The 15781-nt window shown below is 37.5% G+C and overlaps 1 protein-coding gene and 1 non-coding gene across 2 annotated transcripts in view; both read right to left on the bottom strand.

Moving 5' to 3' along the window:
* IL23R (interleukin 23 receptor) overlaps nucleotides 1-15781 on the bottom strand; it is a 57176-nt gene that overhangs the window by 21362 nt on the left and 20033 nt on the right. Inside the window, exons 5-7 of the mRNA XM_007089823.3 lie at nucleotides 11053-11213; nucleotides 6114-6259; nucleotides 172-328 (exon numbers count right to left, since the gene is read on the bottom strand). Of these exons, the coding sequence (XP_007089885.1) occupies nucleotides 172-328; nucleotides 6114-6259; nucleotides 11053-11213 (464 nt within the window). The remainder of the gene's footprint in view (nucleotides 1-171; nucleotides 329-6113; nucleotides 6260-11052; nucleotides 11214-15781) is intronic.
* On the bottom strand, nucleotides 14727-14833 carry LOC122241695. The gene has a single exon (XR_006221929.1). It is a non-coding gene; the product is annotated as a U6 spliceosomal RNA (small nuclear RNA).

Below are 15781 nucleotides of genomic sequence, written 5' to 3'. Positions count from 1 at the left end.
TTACAGTCAGCCTTAACAAAATCAAAGCAAAATGACAATTTCAATGTCACCACCTGCCATACAATAGTTTTGTCAATTTGATACAAGTCAAGAAGAAAAAGTATAAATATATTTAAAAGAGACAGAGGTCAAAAGAAAAGCCTAAGAGATTAAATATATAAACACACTCACCTGTTTCAGTTGTTTTATGAAAAAAGGGTGAACTCCAGGACTGCCAGTACCTTTTACCTGTTTCTTGGCATCTCACTTGAAATATATACTTAGTGTTTGGTTCCAAGTAGAATTCTGACTGTTGCTCATATGTAAAATTGGTGTCAAATTCTTTAACCTAAAATGAATGAATAACAACAATGAAACAATACAGTGTGCTTTTAAAACAAATAATTATTCCATTTAGGCAGACATGTATGGAACACCTCTTATGTTCCAGGCACGCTTCTAGGCCCTGGGAAAACAAAGAAGAATAGGGCACTTTATATAAAACATGACCATAAATAATCAAAGACATGAGGTCTAAACTTACAAATCATTTTCTGGGGCACTATGACCTGCTATAAAACATAATGAAAAATGACCCCCCTAACAACCTGGTTCAGCTGGGAGAGAGAAACCAAGGCATTTACATACCTTCAGTATGTTCTGATAAGTGGATTGACTGGAAAAAGTGAAGCATGATTGAAAGGTAACCATAAAATGTGTCTAGAAATGCATTTAGGCAATAACTAGGAGGAAAGAGTTACCAAACACTCATGAAAGAGGAAGTTGAAAATGTCAAGGTTTAAAAAAGAAAGAAAGAAAGAGAGAAAGAAAGAGAGAAAGCCAGCAAGCTACCAACCTTCCTGAGAGATTCTTCTATGAAAACCCAATCTTAACATAAATCTTTAAAACCTTTAATGTACTGAAAATGTAAAATTCATGAAAATATCTGCTTGGGATCTGTCATGCTTCATATAAAGTATCATTCAGAGTTTCTATAAGCTGTGTCTCTACTCTTGGCCCTTGGAATTTACTGCTGTGTGAATATGATTGGCGGAACATTTGGGGGTCTCCTGGGATCCAGGAAAGATTTTACTTGTAGCAAAAGTTTCACTTTCAAATGCACTCTGCTTCTATTTGTTTCTCTTGGAAGGGAGTTGTTATTCTCTAGTATGTCTCTTGCCATTACATTTATAGATAAGTCCCTGTAAAGTAGAGACATACACTAAAACACAGCCAGAATTCTGAAATGGAAGAATTTTACAGAACTGTTAAGAGACTTGTTTCTGCCATGAGGCAGAGGCAAGCCAGGTGACTGCTTCGAGTCTTGTAAGCACAAGATGATGCCTCAAGATATTTTCATAGGCTAAAACAAACACTAAGAGAGGTAGACCTAATTGAGTGCCTATGTAGAGGGTTTGATCTCAAGTGCAAGAAATAGGACTTTATTTCTTATAGCAGTTCATTTCTATTTAGGGCCTCAATTCTGAAAGTGGGGAGCATGCAAACTTGACCTCTATCAATGTAAGGTACCTCTTAGGGTTACATTAAATTTCTGGGAGCATTATTGGGTGGAGGGAAGGAGAGTCTCCAACCTATTCAGTTCTCTAATACCCACTCCCTCCAACTCCCTACCTGGGACAAGGCCGTGGGTGAAGGGGCCCTTTTTGGTGACCGACTACTGTCTAAACTCTTTTGGTTCCTCTTCCTAACTCCCTCCTCCCTCCAACTTCCTTGTTTTGCTGCCCAGTAAATCTTTACCTAGTGTTTGGTGGGAGAGGGAGTGGGGTGATGATTGAGAAACTTAGTTCTGACTAATCACATGTTCTTCTAAGTCTTCTGCCTTATAGCGGCATTTACACTTTTTTTTTAAGAAATTGTTTGTTTGTTTGTTTAGTGCATACGCTGGCACACACGAGTGCATGTGAACAAGGGAGGGGCAGAGAGAGAGGAAGAGAGAATCCCAGGCAGGCTACACACTGTCAGTGCAGAGTTCGATACAGGGCTCGAACTCACAACTGTGAGATCATGACCTGAGCTGAAATCAAAAGAGTCCCACACTCAACCCACTGAGCCATCCAGGTGCCCCACATTTACACTTTTGAAATTCAAGGTCAAGGGTTTGACCCTTTGCTATCTGTCTACTGTTCTATTAGCCTTCCCTGGAAAAGAATGAATGCTTGGTTTTATGGGCTCCATGAGCTAAGAATGGTTTTTACATTTTTAAATGGTTATAAGAAAATCCAAAGAATATTTTGTTATGCATGGAAATTACATGAAATTCAAATTTCAGTGTCCAAAATTAAAGTTTTATCATGTCCATTCATTTGTATATTGTGTATGGCTGCTTTCACACTACAAATGCAAAGCTGAATAGTTGGGTCAGAGACCTTATGGCCTGCAAAGCCCGAAATGTTTACTGTCTGGCCCTTGAATAAAAGTTTGCCACTTTCCATGCTGATAGTGCTCTTAAAAACATGGTGAATGTTTCTGACACTCACTGAATTTTTTGTAAGCTTAGCAAGCACCAACCCCACAAAGTGGCACAGTACAAGAAGGGCAAGAATTCTCTGATGCCCAGGGGAAGCAGTGTTATGACAGGAAGTAAAGTGGCTATGCTATGGTGGGCAGATAGAGCCGATTTTGGGGGAAAAGGCTAAAAACTACAAAGAAGGTTGTGCTGAGACTTGAATGTGTTGATCCCAACAGCAGATCTAAGACAGTTCTGGCTATCAAGAGATGCAAGCATTTTGAACGAGGAGGGGATAATAAGAGAAAGGGACAAGTAATCCCGTCATTTGTTTCACATTTTGTCTTATTATGAAGACAGTAAAATCTTGAGGTTATGTTAAAAAAAATAACAATACCCTAGTCTAGCTTAATTAGAGAAATGAGTCACTATTAATCCATTTACTTGAACTTATAGCAAAGACCTCCCTGCCTTACTGTCACTATTGTTGGGCACCTACTAAAGGCAAACAATATTAATAGCTAATGTTTCAAAATGTTATCTACATGAATTACACATTGTAAAAATCAATGGAGGTACAAGAAATTATTATGGAACATCCTGCCTTCCAGGGGCTTGTAGTTAAAGGACAGGGAAATAGAGGTGTAAACAGGTAAATAGATATACAACATGGTAATGCTCCTGAGGTAGAGTACACAGAAGTGGGCAAGGATTGCTGACGAAGGTTGTGAGCTCAATTTATAACACAAGTTTGAGGTGCCAAAGAGATAGTCCATGAAGATAACCAATAAATAGATAAATATTCTCCACATGGTGTTAGCCTTGTAGGATCACCTGAAGGATTGGCTAGTTCCCTTTGATACTTCATAGTCTAAATAACTTAGCTAAAAGGGGATGAAAAGCAACCTCAGTTCTCTAATTTTGATTTTTCAGGGGGTCTTCTTTTGCTCTACCAAACTTGTTGCATGGTTTTCCTGGAAGTTAAGATGAAAAGTAGCAACAGCCAGCATTTACTGAACTTGAACTCTATTCCAGGATCTAGGCTAGCTTCTTACACTGATCATCCCCACAACCATATGAGGTAGGGGCTTGTCTTATTCCTACTTTAGGTATGGGAATAATGAGGCACAGAGAAGATAAGGAACTTGCCCAAGGTTGCGTAACTGGAGAGTGGCAGAACCAGGCTTTGAATTCTAGAGCCTGTGCTCTTAGTCACATGGCTTTCCTGCATAGCTACCTGTCACTTTGAAATAAAGAACCTCCTGGGGCACCTGGGTGGCTCAGTTGGTTGAGTGTCCGACTTCAGCTCAGGTCATGATCTCACAGTCCATGAGTTTGAGCCCCGCATTGGGCTCTGTGCTGACAGCTCAGACCCTGGAGCCTGCTTTGGATTCTGTGTCTCCCTCTCTCTCTGCCCCTCCCCTGCTCATGTTCTGTCTCTCTCTGTCTCAAAAATAAATAAAAACATTTAAAAAAGTTTTTTAAAGAAATAAAGAACCTCCTTCAAGTAATATCTCCTGGAGGCAGAGGTGAGGTGGAAGATCAAATCTGTATTCCTTTGTATCTCCTCCTCTTCTTGCCTCTGACTTCCTATCACCCTACAAAGAGGCAAAGACACACTTTATGCATGATCCAGATAAATTGATGATATAGCAAAAGTTGAGAATAAAAGCCTTATTCTGGCTTTTTCTGACTGGACTTGGGTCATCTGGATAGAAATGGTAATTCACCTTTTTCTGTGTGAGTGGTTATATTCAGAGGGAGCATGATAGAAGGGATAGGATACAGGCTTTGGATAGAAAGCTGTTCTTTCATTTTTCAAATATTTTTTGGGTGCCCAAAGTGATACAGAGTCTAAAAGAGTCCTAGCAGTTTAAGTTTGAAAAACCTGGCTTGACGTCTTTCGAGTTCTACATCCTTATTTCTATAACGGAGCAGATATTTACCTAACCCAAAGGATGGTTATGAAGGTTATATAAGATAACAAATATTCTTTCAGCTCCTTCATTTCCGCCTGCTTCTGAGTTACCAAGTCTCACAATGGTAGAGTAGCACCAGCAGGGGGAGCAGAGAACAAGAATTTCAACCAGAAAACACTTGGTTTCTGAAAATCTATTCAGAGATATTAATGGTAGAATTACTTTCTATTTTCTAAACCTTCTTCTAGCCTATAATCTCTCCTAATTATGCCAAATAAAGGAGTTTTGTATTATCAGTATCATCCTATGACCAGGACACTAAACAAAGGGCACCAGGCGTCCTATTGGAATAAAATCCTATTGACTCAAAATCTAAGACTAATCTAAGGATTTCATTTGGGTTTTCAAATTTACCTAAATTCCACATTTGCAAAAGGATTGACTGTGGAGTTGTGTTTTGTTTGTATCCTGCTTGTCCCAGGCTTTAAGCATAGGGTTGCTATGTACACAAATGTCACAGTTATTTAGTCAACAAGTCCAGCAGGATCTTCACTTGGTAATTGACCAAATGATGCACAGATTCACATGTAAGTGTAATCTAAACAATTGTAAAGTTCAGATCACATTTCTGACTTAAATGAACAGGGGTAAATAAACAAGTTGGTGTCATGAATTTATTTTAGAGAACAGTCTTTAAAGTATGTCATAAAATCAGTATAGTTTTACCCTCATCTTCTTGACACTCTTTAAACACATTGCTCTACAGCAAAGCTGATATTCAGGATAATGAAACAATAGGAGGCTTTGGAGTCATGCTAATCACCAAATACATATCATTTACTCCCTGACAGCAGATAAATTCATGCATGGTACATAACTCTTAATTATGCAAAGCCAGAGACTCTATGCCTTAATTATTTTGACTAAACGAAGTTTGTTGTACTTGAAAATATGAAATGGCATTTCTTTTCAAATACACCAAAATTGGAACTTTTCCCTCAGTCATACTAGTGTTCTCTCATTGTTCAAATTACTGAGTTTTTATTATAATGTTCACAGGTGCTATCATGTCATGTGATTTCATTAACAAACCTTGTACCTATGCCTCTCCTAAGTCAGTTGGTAACTTACCATTGGTATTTAAGGATGGTTAGTTTGTTTAGATATTCACTTTTTACCTTAGGCTCACATAAGACTGAGGCCTATTGTAGTAACAAATCTTCCATTTAGAGTTGCATTTTTTCATTTAAAAGGAGACACCCATAAATCTGAAGTTTTTCTTTTTCCACAGTTGTTTTTCCACCCTAGATGCTTATTAAATTTCAGCATGGAAACCTTACATTTTATATTCATCATCACTGATGTAAATTTTACTCTAGGAGGCACTGAATTACAAGGAGCCAAACAGATGCATCTCTCTTAGTTGGACATTTGTCTATTTAGCAACTTATAAAAGGTAAGAGGACATTTTCAGGAAACATCTCTCCATTCTGAAACCATATGGTAACAAATATTAAAACTAGAGTGGTTTGAGGGGTGTCAGTGGGTAGAACACATGACTGTTAATCTTGGGGCCATGAGTTCAAGCCCATATTGGGCATAGGGATTACTTTTAAAAAACCCAACAAACTATAGTGGTTTGAATATCAAACAGATAAAAACATGTAAAGTAGATCATCATAAGTCCATTGTGGGTTAGCTTTTCTTTCATTTACTTACATGCTAAAGTACAGTGAAAGTTAGCTTACCTTCCAAGTTTGGTTTGTTTTAGACTTATATCTCATTTCACAGGAAACCTTTTCTATTGTTGTTTGACTATTCCAGTGAATCACGGTCTTGGGTACTGTCGTATTTATGTCCTCAGCCCTGGAAATGATGGATGCAGAAGGTATCACTAGAAAAAATAATAATAAATAAAAACCCAGCAGTTTAAAACTTGCCTAGGGAGAAATCATAATCTTTATATCCATATATAGACATGTTAAAACTCAAAGTACTAAAAAAACAATGTCATGATCTAATTAATAAGTAATGATATTTTTCTTTTTTAACCTATTATGTAAGAGAAAACTGCTGCTGTTAAGTGAAATTCTATTTAACCTGTTTTCCATTTCTTTTAAATGGGACTTTTGTAGTCCACCTTTCCTCCACCCCCTATTCCCTTATAATCCTAAACTAGTGAAATTCCAAAGCCTGGCCTTATTAACAAAAAGAGTAAAAAAGAGATAAAGAAGGTATCTCTTTCTTCCTGCATGTATTTAGGGGAAAATGAAGTTTTGCATTCTAAATTTAGATCAGGGGAATCTGATTTGATAAGACATTAAATCGATACCTTTCACAATAATATTTTTATTATCTTAATTAAATCTATTGCTAATTTATTTTGTTCTCTATTAAAATAAATCCATACTTGAAACTATGATTTGAACAAAGCAAGTCTCACAAGACTCTAAGACTTTACCAATTATTGTCATGTTCTGTGATAATAACTTCCAAAAGGAAACTGACATTCTGATGGATTATCTTACTAGTTGTTTTGTTGTACTAAGAGTAGTGGTGTAACTGGAATCTCTGTATTTCTAAACTGTATTAATTCTTATATGCTTGCTGTGTCTGAACAGAATAAAATCATTGGTACTTCTCATTTCTCCTATATGCACAACAGAACAATGAAAACCTATGACTTTGTTAGACGAATTATTTAACAAAGAACTGAATAGCCTTGTATGTGTGTTTTTAAGGACCATTACTGTAGCTTAATACTCTCTATGATTAGTTTCCTTTTCATTTATCCTAGGCGTATAAAGTATTCTTTGGGAATATCACTGTTTTATTATTAATGACTTATTATCTAAAATTATATACCCAGATGTATGATTTATAGAGAAATATAAAAATTAAATATTTGATGTTTAGTAGGACAGTCTTATAATCCTTGGGCTAAAGCTAGCATAGGAAAGAAGTAGTAGCAAAATGAGTCTAATTAAAGATTTTATCATCTGAATTTCACAGTTGATTTCCTTTCGCTAGTGTAAGCTTCTTGTAATAAGTATCAGTATTCACAGGTTCTGTAGTCAGGGAAATGATTCCCAGGGCTCTGAGACCACTTGGGACCATTTAAAGCACTCTCAGGCTAAATTACCCGCCCACTCTTATCTCCCATCTCTGAGTCTGGCCTGTCATTAGTTTAGTAGCACAAGCATTCGGAGACCCTTCTGCAGAAATACTCTGGGGAGGAAGAAAAAGTCTTTAGTCCTATGAGAAATGTAAATAGAACAGCAAGTCAGATTTAAGATAGTCTTAGTGATGCGGGAGCAAGCTGAGGGCAAAGCACAAGCTAACAACAACCCTCCCCCTCCCCCCAAGGTAGGATATGTATGATATTCCTCAGGCACTGTTGGCTGCCTAAGAACAAAGGAAAGGACAGCAAACAAGTGGTTAAATTGGTAGTCTCCATCAGTTTACAAATATCTTAGTAAATTACAAAAAGGCAATCTTATCAATAGCCTAATCTCCAGGAACTCCCTACCATTTTAATGATAATGCTATGGTAGAGGGAAAAATAACCCTAGCTTGACAGTAGCTAGGCCTCCAGTCATCTGAGTCCTTAGCACTTGGAAATCCCTTTTAGAAACTTCCTCGTGACTTTATCTCCCCCAACTCCACAGTATATAAGCAGTCACTCTTTACCACCCCAGTGCAGCTCTTTGTGCCCACAGGTCTCATCCCCATGCTTTAATAAAGATCAACTTTTTGCACCAAAGACGTCTTCAAGAATCTTTTCTTGGCCATCAGCTGCAAATCTCCACACTCCAAAACCCCATCATTAGCACAGAGCAGGTCAATGCGATAGAGGGCTAAACCTTTAGGTTTGAATGATCTCATATTTTTTCAAATAAACCTGTTATATAATAAGTACTTGAATATGTACTTTGGTACACCACTCAAAGTTGAATGTTTGCTCTCATTGCTTAGGTTTCAAACATTCCCATCAGATCTTACATTTTTAAAAACTGTCAAATCCATCTACATGCCATGTGTTTAGTTTCAACTTATATTGAAATAACCAGATTTGTAGTTGTTTAGTATCTTTCCAACAACATATATTTACCTATACAAGAATTAATTTTCAGAATGGTTATTTTATTTTCAAAAAGGTAAAAAATTTACCTATGTGAGAATTAATGTTAAAATGGCAGCCAGGGAGTGCCTGGGTGGCTCAGTTGGTTAAGTGTCCGACTCTTGATTTCGGGGATCAAGCCCTGTGTCGGTCTCTGTGCTGACAGTGCAGAACCTGCTTGGGATTCTCTCTCCACCCCCCCTCTGCCCCTCCCCTGCTCATACACATTCTCTAAAAATAAATAAATAAATTTTAAAAAATGGCAGCCAGAAGGCACTGCATTTTCTGTACTGGCATTTATTTCTCTACAGGAGAAGCTGAAGTATCCCTCTCACATGTCACTTTGGCACAGTGTTACTGCACTATTAACTCTGCCTTTCAGCACAGCCTCCCTAACTTAATTAAAGCCCAACCCCATAGCTGTTATGTGAAAATTGTTCTCAGGAGAGCCCTCTGTCCTCAGTTTCATAGAAAGTTTCATTTATCTAACTTGCAGTGCCTTATTCTTAAAGTGTCACAAGTGAGTATAGCTCATCCATTAATTATCTGGTGGCTTTGTTGGGTGGAGCCTCCTACACAGTCAACCTGTATTTTCTACCTGATTTTTAAGAGTCTGTTTTGAGATTTTTTTTTTTTAAAGGGGGCAGAATAACAATCCCAAACAAGAGGCTCCCTGGTTCACAGTGTGGGAATTCGATTTGGAGGTGGCTGCCAGATGCGATTTTCCCTTTATGGGAGGTGAGGCGGTGATTAACTACTGCAAGTCAGCGAGATGAAATCTGGCTCTCCTCCTTACTAGTTATGTAAACTTGAGAAAATTGTTTTATCTCTTTCTTCATCTGTAAAATGGGCACAGTTGTACCATGTATGATTGTTTCCAGAATTAAGTGTGATTTGCATGTTAATTGTCTGGAACATTGTAGGCATTTAATAAATGAATGTGAAGATAATAAGATCATCAGCTCACAGTGATAATAATAACTGTAATACTACTGATAATAATTTAGTTCTAAGAAATGATATTGCCAAAATGATACAATACATGATAGCCTTTAAACATCATTAATCCACTGAGGGGAACCTGTTTTAAGAAAAGAGCATATTACAAAAAAAAGGGGGGGAGCATATTATAGCAGCCTACCTCAAACTATAAATTTACAAAAATGTGTACATCGTGGTCAAGAGAACTATAACTCCACGAATATGTAATACAGTGGAATACATCACCATCATCAGCAGTGTTTGTTTTCAAATCCAATATTCAGAGCATTAAGGACAGACTTTTAGACCAATCCTGTTAGTTGGGATAATTAAGTTTAGTTGAGACAGGAGTTGAGAAGTTGATATATTAGTTCCAGTAAAAGACCCCAGTGATCCCCAAAGAATATCCATGTTGTACCCCAAGAGAAGATGTCACATCCCCCAGATCATTAATCAGCAGGAAAGTTGTCTGACACATAACAATGTGCATTTAAATGAAGACTGAAGATAGAAGTTGAGGATATTGGAATTAGAGCTCCCTAGCTCCATAGTCTCAAATTTTGATGCCGCCTAGCGTTGGTTCCCTCAAATAGAAACCATAATCTCTTCTACAAAATAGGGTTGTTATGAGGGTTAAATAAGGTAATTTATGTAAAAGTAGTTAGCACTGAAAAAAAGTGCTCCATAAATGTTAGCTTACTGAAAGCATCCTTAATAAAAACAGAAATAACTGGCATTAGGATGTCCAAATAGAGGGTGATTCACTTGGTGCTCTTTGGCTAAATTTTTACTTCAGGACTGGGATGTAGCTGTAAAAAGCTCAGGGGCAATTACTTTTTGGACTTTATCTTAAGGAAATGCAAAAAACTACTTTGAAAATATTTATCCAAAAGGTTGTTCATGGCAGTAAAGTTTATAATGGTGAAAATTTGAAAACAACCTAAATCTCTAACAATAAGGGACTAAAGACATACATTAAAAATAATATCGTAGATTAAATCAAGAGAATGTTTATTTTATAAGTTTTAAAAAGCAAGGCCTAAAATATCTGAAGCAAAAAATGCTAACATTTGTAAAATCTGGCTGGTAAATATAGAGATGTTTACATAATTCACCATTTTTTATGTTTTTTTTTTAAACTTAAAAACCTATAACTTCCAAATAGTGTATACAGCAGAATTCTTTAGTATGTTGTACTCACAACATAAGACTCATCACAGTTTATTATAATCCTTGTTTGTTTCCATCTTCCCTGATAGATTGTAAGATACTTAAGGCAGTGGATACCTTGCTTATCTTATTCTCCCTAGCTCTTAAAACAATGCTTGAATATAAGAAGTTTTCAATAAATATGTGTAAAACCACATGCACCAATGTAGAAATGAGACTGGAAGGATATACAACAAAATGGTAGCAGTACTTATCTTTGTGTTGTGTTGGGTTGGTTCATTATGAGTAATTCTTGTTTTCCATATCATGATCTGCAGGAACTTCAGGGGAACACCTTTCACATCTCGACTTCATTTGACTAGGTCAACACAAATTAGCTATTTATTCATAAAGACATACTACTTCTCATTCTTTACCTATATCATCCAGATTAATTTGCAGTTGTTTTGACTTCTCTGTGCCCAATGCATTTGCAGCTTGGACCCAAACCAAATATTTCCTGCCACCTTGCAATGAATCAGTGGAGATGTTAATATAACTTGACGAAAGATATTGTTGCTCTTCTTCTGTCTCTAAACTTAAAAAAAAAAAAAAAGATTATGATAACTGGTTATGTTGGTTTGAATTAGTTACTCCTCAATTTTTTGATGCTACTTTTTTAGCCTGCTTTCAGAATACATTTACTTAAAAATCAATTAAAATTGATTTCATTTTGAAAAATTTTTAAAAATAGATTCAAGGCTACCCAGGGCCACACTGTGACTCTCATGGATATTAAGCCCTTTTGCCTTCATGGACCCATTCTTCCATCAAGAAAAAAAAAAAAAAAGCATATATATGTGTGGATATGTGTATCTTTATAGAGATACATATATATGTTCATGTAGATTATGGTTTACAACTGTCAATATAAAAGCAAATATATTAACGTTACATATTAAAACATTTTCTTTGACCTAAGGTTTATTTTTTTTCTTCTGATATTAAATGAAATTAAACATTTACATGGACTCCTGAAAGTATCATGAGCCCTGGGCACTGTGCCTACTGTGCCTTCTGCACAAGTCGACTCTGGACAGAGCTTGAAATAAATGAACACCCTCTAGGAGGGAGCATTGCATAGGAGATCAGTAATGGGGCTTTGAGTCAGACATTTCTACCAGATCTAGAGTAAGGGGTAAGAATGGCATGAAGGGTCAAGATAGGATTAAGATCTGGATGGGGTAGGGAAAGACCAGACTTCCAGGCAGAAAAAACCCCAGCATGTTCCAAAACAAATAAATGAAATGGTGTGTCATTTTCCAGAAAGTTCAGCAAGTTCATACTCTGGAGCATGAATTTGCAAGCAGTAACTTGAAGTAGAGCAGACCAGATCAGAAAGACTTCCTGTGGATTTTGAAAACAGAACTGACTGGATCTGGTGGCCCATCACTTAACTATAAAGGAGGTCATTTGCTGCTAAAAGGGATGGAGAAGATAGAGGGTAGAACCGAATTTGGAGAGATAGAGGTTTTTTTGTTTTTTGTTTTTTTCAATTTTTATATGAGAGAAAGAGAGCAAGTGCAAGCAGGGGAGAGGGCAGAGGAGGGGAGAGAGAGAATCTTAAGCAGGCTCTACGCTCAGCATGGAGTCCAATGTGGGACTTAACCCCACAACCCTGGAATCATGACCTGAGCCAAAATCAAGAGTTGGACGCTTAACCAAACTGAGCCACTCAGGTGCCCCAAGAGATAGAGCTATTGAATCATCACTTCAAATTATGTTTATCTAAGTTTTTATAATTGAATGTGTGACAGTCTCTAATCAGCCAATTTAATAAGAAAGTTAAATTTCACTAAGGTGAAATTTCAAATATTATTTGTTAAGGCTAAAATTCTAAATTTTATTAATCTTCACTGGCTTTTGTCAGCAAGTTTGAGCCTCTTTTTTATATCTGTTAAAACTTTCCGGGGCTCCTAGCTGGTGCAGGCGGTAGAGCATGCCACTCTTAATCTGGGGGTCATGAGTTGGAGCTCCGTGTTGGGCAGACAGATTACTTAATCAGTTAAAAATTTCTACTCCACTATATTTTTAGGGGGTAAGGGTTGGGGGTAGTGGTGGGGGGAGTACTGAGAAATGTTTATTCCTTTCTTTTCTTGTTTCTGTGAGGAGAGACTGTCCTTAAACCTCCCTGGTTCTATCTCGTCCCTCCCTTGCTCACTCATCCCTCTTGAAGGTGAGCATGATTCTACTCATGAAGAACTGGCCACATGCATCTCAGTCCCTTCCTCTCTCTTGTTTTCCCTTGGGAGTCATAAGACCACAGAAATGACCTTTATTGGTCTTCTCTGATAAGCTGTAAGATTTAGAGGAGTTGGTCTCCAAGTGGGGATGTGCAGCTGTCTAATACCAGCTGTGATTGAGGGCAAGAGCAGTAAGTCTGGGAAGACCAATGTTAGAAAGTTTACTATTGCTACATACCAAAACCATGCTCTCCATTAACAAGCTTCATTTGTAATAAATATTATAAAATATTTTAAACATTTAAAGTTATTTAAATATTTAAATATATATTTTAAAATATTTAAACATAACTATTATTATATTTCTATTTTCACCTGCTGGCTTTTTGGTTTCTCTCAGTTGGTTTAGAACTCATGAGGAAAATCTGCAGAGATAAACATTGAGCCACCTGAGACACTTACACACCATTATCTATAGCTGGATCTATTCATAACATGAAAGTGTTTTCACTAGACTTCACTAAGTTTACATTTTTTGAACCCTGAACTACCAATTCCTTTTATGTCCTTTTCTTAAGCTTCTCAGTTGTATTTTCTACATCTCTGGCAGCTACATCCAAGTTACCATTTCCACTTGTTCTTTAAGCCTTTTCTTATGCCTTTAGTTTTCCCATGAAACTACTCTTCTTTTTTTTTTCTTTTTTCTTTTTTAAAGAGAGAGAGAGAAAGAGAGTGCAAGTGGGAGAGGGGTAGAGAGAGAGGGAGAAAGAATTCCAAGCAGTCTCCATGCCTAGCGCAGAGCCCATCCTGGGGCTCAATCTTACTACCAGTAGATCATAACCTAAGCCAAAATCAAGAGTTGGAGGCTCAACTGACTGATCCACCCAGGCACCCTGAAACTACTCTTCTAAAATGGCATCCTTTCCAAGGTGAAGTCCTGAATCCTCTTTGTAGCCTCTGTCCCTCTTGATTACTTATAATTCTTAACTTCCCTTGGCTACCTGGACTCTGTCTTCTGGGTGAGAGAGCCTACCTACATCTTTTTCTTACACCTGCTTAGTGACATCTTTTCTCCTCCAACCCTCCACTTGGATTGCTCTCCATACTCCTCTAACCCCACCACAGGGAGGGTCAACTCTTGACCCTCTTGGTGCTTGCCTTTTCCCTCAGCTCACTCACCTTGGTTTCTATTACTATTTCATGTGCACAGCTACTGAATATCTGCAGTCTCACTGGGAGATGCATTTGGATATCTGCCTAAGACAGAACTATAGCATATGTATAACTGAATTATCTTTCCATGCACATCAGGACTTTTTGCTGGTATCTTCATTGTTGTCAACAGCAGGTTGCCTTTCTGATGTCCTCAGTTTGCCGTTTTTAACAACTTTTTCTCTGTTACCCTTCAACCAAAGAAGGTGAAGCATTTATTTAACTATTCCTTTCTTATTTAAAATGTTTATTTATTTTTGAGGGAGAAAGAGTGCACAAGCAGGAGAGGGGTGGTGGGGTGGGGGTGGGGGGGCTGACAGAGGATCCAAAGCAGACTCCTCGCTGACAGCAGAGAGCCCGATGTGGGGATCGAACTTACAAACTGAGAAATCATGACTTGAGGTGAAATCGGATGCTTAACCTACTGAGCCACCCAAGTGCCCCAGTTTTCTTATTTTATCTTTTGTTCCTGTTTTGATAGCTGTGGCCATGGTTTAGGCTTTATCTCTATTATCTGTTTGGTATTACTTGTAGATTCCTACATTAATTTTATTGCATTGTGGAACCTAACTTAATATAGATCTACTACTTTGGAGGGAAATAACCTTGGAATTTGAATACAGATGAAAAGACAAGTATCCTATATTCTTAGATTTAACAAATAGAAATGCTTCACAAATTTGTATGTCATCCTTGATTAGGGGTCATGTTCATCTTCTGTGCACTATTCCAATTATAGTATTTGTGTTGCTGAGGCAAGCACTGCTTGGTTTCTTTAATACCATCAACTTTTTTCCGTCCTGGGAGGCTGACTTGATAGGATTTGTGGGGAAGGAAGAGTTTAAAACTCACAATCATTTCATCCCTATAGGCTGCACTTAATGTCCTATTACCATTGTGTGTCTATTCAACATCTCCCGAATTTCTCCCAGCCAAGATTATAACTTGCCAGCCACTATGATGTGTTAGAATCCAGAGTGGCATGCTTGCTGAGACACAGAACTCCAGGGAGGAAAAGAGGAACCAGCCTCACACTACCAAGCAATAAATACATTTATGAATCAAAATAATACAAAAATTATAGAATATCTATATTTTAAACCTATCACTACCAGAGCAGGATAATCTCGCAGGCAGTCAAAGAATCTCTCTAAGGCTGACAGGGAAACGTGGGTAGGGGTGACCGGTCTCCATAGCATGCAGGTGGCACCAACTACCCTAGTTCAGCCCAGGTTTTTAACCCTCAGTGCATGTTTTCCGGTGCTGCCTCTTTCCTCTCAGCAGCAGGAAAACTACTATGAATGCCACGAGAGGACAAGGACATGTCATAGTGATGAAAAGCAGAGGGCTTGGGTTTTTAAAAAAAAATCTATAGGTTCAAATCCTGGCTCTGCCCCTTGATAAAATGTGGGAATCGAGCCAGTTACTTAACCTCTATGTACTTTAGTTTACTCATCTGTGCAATAGGAAGAATAACATCGTTATCATGAGTAAAATCAGATAAGTGAGTTGGTGAGATAAGGAAGCATGGAGCAGGTGGTTTCATGCATAATAAAGGGTTTATGAAACAGATAATTATTATTAATTAAAAGGCATTTGTGACATGACTTACACATTCTAAAGAATACAAATGAAACCTTAAAAGTTGTTATATTTCAACAAGTGAAATTTCTTTTATATTACTTGTAGCTGAAATCAAATCATTCCATTA

This window comes from Panthera tigris, chromosome C1, assembly GCF_018350195.1.
Source record: "Panthera tigris isolate Pti1 chromosome C1, P.tigris_Pti1_mat1.1, whole genome shotgun sequence".
NCBI classification, from domain to species: Eukaryota; Metazoa; Chordata; class Mammalia; order Carnivora; family Felidae; genus Panthera; species Panthera tigris.
Note: the sequence above shows the minus strand (reverse complement) of the source record. Positions and strands in the feature narration are given on the sequence as shown.